A 4,726-nucleotide genomic window follows, 5' to 3' on the forward strand; every position below is an offset into this window, starting at 1 on the left:
AGCTGTTACGGGGCAAACAAGACGTGAGACGTACGGATCCATTTGCAAGCTTTATTAAGGGCGTGGTCAAAACAGGCGAGGGTCAGGCAATGGCAAACAGGTATATAGAAGACAAAACAAGAGCAGTCCAGTAAACAAGAGAGGGTCAGTCGACGGTGAACGTAATCCAACAGGGCAGAGTATTGTATGCGCATAACGCTAGTTGTGATAGCTACGTTACGGAGCCTGCTTTAAGTTTCTTAGTCTAGCCTAGCCTAGTCTTGCCTTGTCTTGTCTGTTTCCTCGTTTTCTGATCATTGCCTGTGTACTTTGGATTACCTCTCTCGTCTTGCCCTGTTCGGATACTGTTTGCCCCTGCCTGGACCTTTGCTTTGTACCTGGATTATCCCTCTAGTCTCGCCCCTGTTGGATTACGTTCGCCGTCGACTGACCCTCTCTTGTTTACTGGACTGCTCTTGTTTTGTCTTCTATATACCTGTTTGCCATTGCCTGACCCTCGCCTGTTTTGACCACGCCCTTAATAAAGCTTGCAAATGGAGCCGTACGTCTCACGTCTTGTTTGCCCCGTAACAGCTCGTTTTATTAGATAATGCATCATTTGCAACTTTGCCTTCATGTACTGTGATTAATCAACTGGAGAAGTATTGTATACTCTAAAAAATGCTGGGTCAAAACAACCCAACAGCTGGGTCAAAACAACCCAACCGCTGGGTCAAAACAACCCAACCGCTGGGTTTGTCCCTTTTTAACCCAGCGCTGGGTTATATTTAACCCAGCATTTTTTAGGGTGTATGGTGATAGTATATTAGCTCAAATTAAAATCAGTAGTGTCTTGCCTTAAGAACATTTCTTAATAATATATATTTTTTTACTCACAATTTCTATCTAATAAAACATTTTAGAGCTTAGCATATACATTATGGAAAAGATTTGATTAATTTCCATGACATTTAAAAAAAATCACTTTTAAAATAAGACCTAAATGTCCTGCTTTTCCAAGTCTATGTGAATCCAGGTGTAAAGTAAAATTGTTGAGGGGTGAATTAAAATAAATGTCTTGATATTTATTTTAAACCATTTAACTGATCTTGAGGCCCCTGGTTGAGAAGCACTGTGTTAAACACATTCTCTTGTTTTTGTGGACAGGAAGGTGGATGCGATCGAGGCGGAGACGGCTGGAGCGATCATGGCCTTCTTCCTGTCTCTCGGTCTGGCTCTCGGAGCATCTCTGTCGTTTCTGTTTCGAGCGCTCGTCTGAAGTCTCGGTGGACACACACCCAGCGCTCTGGACAGAAATGAGACTGAAGGAGCCTTACAGTTATACGAAGGTCCGGAGCAGCCCTCCACACAGAACAAACTCACAACATCAGCGTCACTTCAACATCAAGACCTGATCTTGAGCCGAAAGTACACAGACTCCCTGATGCTGGATGCTTTAGCCTTAAATATTATATTGTATTGCTCATAATGTAAAGGACTTAAAGCCTACACTGTTCAAAAGTTTGGGGTCAGTAAGATTTATTTATTTTTTTTAAACAAATGTAATACTTTTATTCAGCAAGGATGCATTAAACTGGTCAAAAGTGACAGTAAACTCATTTATAATGATACGAAAGTTTTCTATTTCAAATAAATGCTGTTCTTTTAAATGTTCTATTCATCAAAGAATCCTGAAACATAAAATGTGTCACGGTTTCCACAAAACAACCGTTTTCAACATTGATAATAATCAGAAATGTTTCTCGAGCAGCAAATCAGTATATTATACTGATTTCTGAAGATCATGTGACACTGAAGACTGGAGTAATGATGCTGAAAATTCAGCTGCGCATCACAGGAATAAATTACAATTTACAATATATTCACATAGAAAACAGCTGTTTTAAATTGTAATATTTCACAGTTTTTACAGTATTTTGAGCAAATAAATGCAGCCTTGTTGAGCAGAAGAGACTTCTTTCAAAAACATTAAAAAAATCTCGCTGACCCCAAAAGTTTGAATGGTAGTGTATAAGTCGTACAACCATTATTATTGTTTAAGAAATACTTGTTTTAACATATTTTGAATTATGAGTTCACCCAAAATCATCATTTACTCACTACGACAGTTTTTGGATGTGAACTATTTCTTCAAATAAATTGTGAGATTTTTATAATAGCTTCCTTTAAAGATATATTTTCACGAGAGCACAGAACAGCATGTTATTTGTATAATATTCAAACCTCTTTAGTTTTATAGCAGTTTATATTAAGTAAATATTGTATTATAGTCTTTTTTGATAAGCAGATGGACAACCATAGAGCTTTTTATGAAGGTGACGTGCATTATGATGTTATATTTAACTTATATAAAAACATCATCGTGACGTTTTTAAGCTTTAAGCGCAACGAACAAACCCACTCTACCTCGCACCATATTGAACAACTTTTTTTTCGCTCAACACTACATTACAAGACAACAAAGTGCCAAATATTATATGCTTTGTTATTAATAAAAAACTGTTTATATCTGCATTGATCTCCTCCATACTTATGTTTGTCTTGGTTGCAACAAATCCCTTAAATTAAGAAGACTGTTATAATGAAAAACAAATGAAGTTTTTCTTAACTTGAGGTGTTTCTTGCAACCATCTACTGACCTCCAAATTGCACAATATTATATCATTAAGATCAAAAGTTCTTCATCAGATCAAACACAGAATGGCCATTTCATATAGAAGTTTGTTGTTTTGAAAAAAATTATAAAACTATTAATTTGAAATATATGTGAAGAAGGCCTGTTACTTATCACTTCATTTGTTACAAAACTTCACATGACGTTCATTTAAGTGACCAACTATTTGTTATGTGCAAGATTTTCTGGAGATTTGACCCGTTTATATTTATCTCACTGAAAAGGGGTAACGTCTAAATTAACAGGTTTTATTCAAGTCAAAATAAATATCACTTTATCAAGCTAAATACATCAGTTTATTTCAAAAACGAACTTGTATGGGTTAAATAAGGAAGAAACAGCTCTTTGAGGTAACGTTTGCAGCTTAACAGGTTTTTACAGTGTACTTGATACCAAAAAACAAACCAGTGAGGGAAAACAAAAAAAAAGCACAACGATGTTGGTTCTCAAACACCTGAGAAACAGCAGAAATGAAAGTAGACTTTGCGGTCACAATTTGTCTTTACAAACGTAATTAACAGAGATTTCACATATTATATCTGTAAGTCACTTTTAAGCTTCTAATACTTACATTCTGAGTATCTTTTAAAGATTAGAAGCCATGAACCTGCCAAATTCAATCATTATTTCATCCTCAAAAGCAGTTTGTGTAGCTCTCTGGTACTTTGTAAACCTGTTTTTGTCTCCAGATTGACTGATATGAACATGTGCATTCAAACTCAGATGTTGGGTAATGATTTAGGGGATCTGATTAAGTATTGTTATATAGTAGGCCTGCTTGCAAAGTCATGTGTAATCAGATAGTCTGCACATGCTGTCTGAGGTTGAAACTAAATGTTGCAGCGATACCTGACGCTCATGTGGTCGGTCTGAAAACCAAAAGTTACTGTGAAACTGCACAACTCGCAGGTACAAATGTATCAAAATTACTAATGGAAATTTGTATATTAATCTTATATATCTATTAAAAAGAGAACTGCTCTGAAGTAAGTATATGAGAGACTTTAAAGTGTTCTGCAAAAAAATTTAAAGCAATTCTGCAAATGTAGGCCTATATAATTTGGAGTATTGTGACTTTGGAATTTACTGTTGTAAATATATCACTGTTGTAATTACAGTGGAGAGTCCAAAACCAAATAATGTATCATAGGTACTGCGACCGTTACTCACTAACCAAAGCTGATGGGAAGAGAAGGGTATTACTGCACAACCAGAGGCTGCAGTTTCACGACTGCATTTCTAGGACCCTATAGTTTTTATTTTTTTATTTGTATGTATGTAGCCTACAGTCATGGCCAAAAGTTTTGGCAGAGACATAAATTGTGTGTTTTGCTAAGTTTGCTGCTTCAGCTGCTGAGTTGTTCATTCACATTGGTTCCAGATTATTGTGTAGAGTGATCAGATGCATTTTAAATAATTGCTAAAAGCTTCATTGGCCAAAAAATGTACTTTTTTGACAAAAAACAAATTTCACTTTTTTTTTTTTTGATCCTGACACAAAATGACCAGCTAACATTAACTGACTAATCACATCAGCAGCACATGTGAAAGTGTGAGAGTACTAGTCAGGTGAAATCACTATCATACTAAATAGATTGTAAGAGCAGACTGATTGCTATAAAAGGAGCGAAGAAGCGCTTCCAGTCATTGTGTTCTTGTTAGCAATGGTTACCTCCAAAGAAACACCTGCAGCATGCTCACATGCAAGGAAATTGCTACAAAGAATATTGCACCTGAAAGAACCATTTACCGGATCATCAAGAACTTCAAGAAGAGAGGTTCGAAAAATAATCTACAAATACTGAAGCAGCAAACTTTGCAAAGCACAGAATTTATGTCACTGCAAAACTTTTGGCCATGACTATAGATAGATAGATAGATAGATAGATAGATTACATCTGGATAGATGCTGAAAAACATATGAACATATTAATAGCATTTAAACCACATTATTACTTGTTTACAGCTGCAAAAACTGGACAAGTAAACTGGATTGGATAAGCAGAAAACATCAGCAAATACTTTTTTCCTGGATTTTTTTTTTTTTTTTTT

At 35.7% G+C, this 4,726-nt stretch overlaps 1 protein-coding gene across 6 annotated transcripts in view; it reads left to right on the top strand.

Annotated features, from left to right (window-relative positions):
* Window positions 1–1,525, top strand: part of slc29a1b (solute carrier family 29 member 1b) — a 19,990-nt gene extending 18,465 nt beyond the window's left edge. For all 6 annotated transcript variants that reach the window (XM_016476381.1, XM_016476380.1, XM_016476378.1 and 3 more), the window contains one exon: window positions 1,147–1,525. In XM_016476381.1, coding sequence (XP_016331867.1) covers window positions 1,147–1,258 — 112 coding nt within the window. In that variant the 3' untranslated portion in view covers window positions 1,259–1,525. The remainder of the gene's footprint in view (window positions 1–1,146) is intronic.
* The last annotated feature ends 3,201 nt before the right edge of the window (window positions 1,526–4,726 follow it).

Source organism: Sinocyclocheilus anshuiensis, unplaced genomic scaffold, assembly GCF_001515605.1.
Source record: "Sinocyclocheilus anshuiensis isolate Anshui unplaced genomic scaffold, SAMN03320099.WGS_v1.1 scaffold308, whole genome shotgun sequence".
NCBI lineage: Eukaryota > Metazoa > Chordata > Actinopteri > Cypriniformes > Cyprinidae > Sinocyclocheilus > Sinocyclocheilus anshuiensis.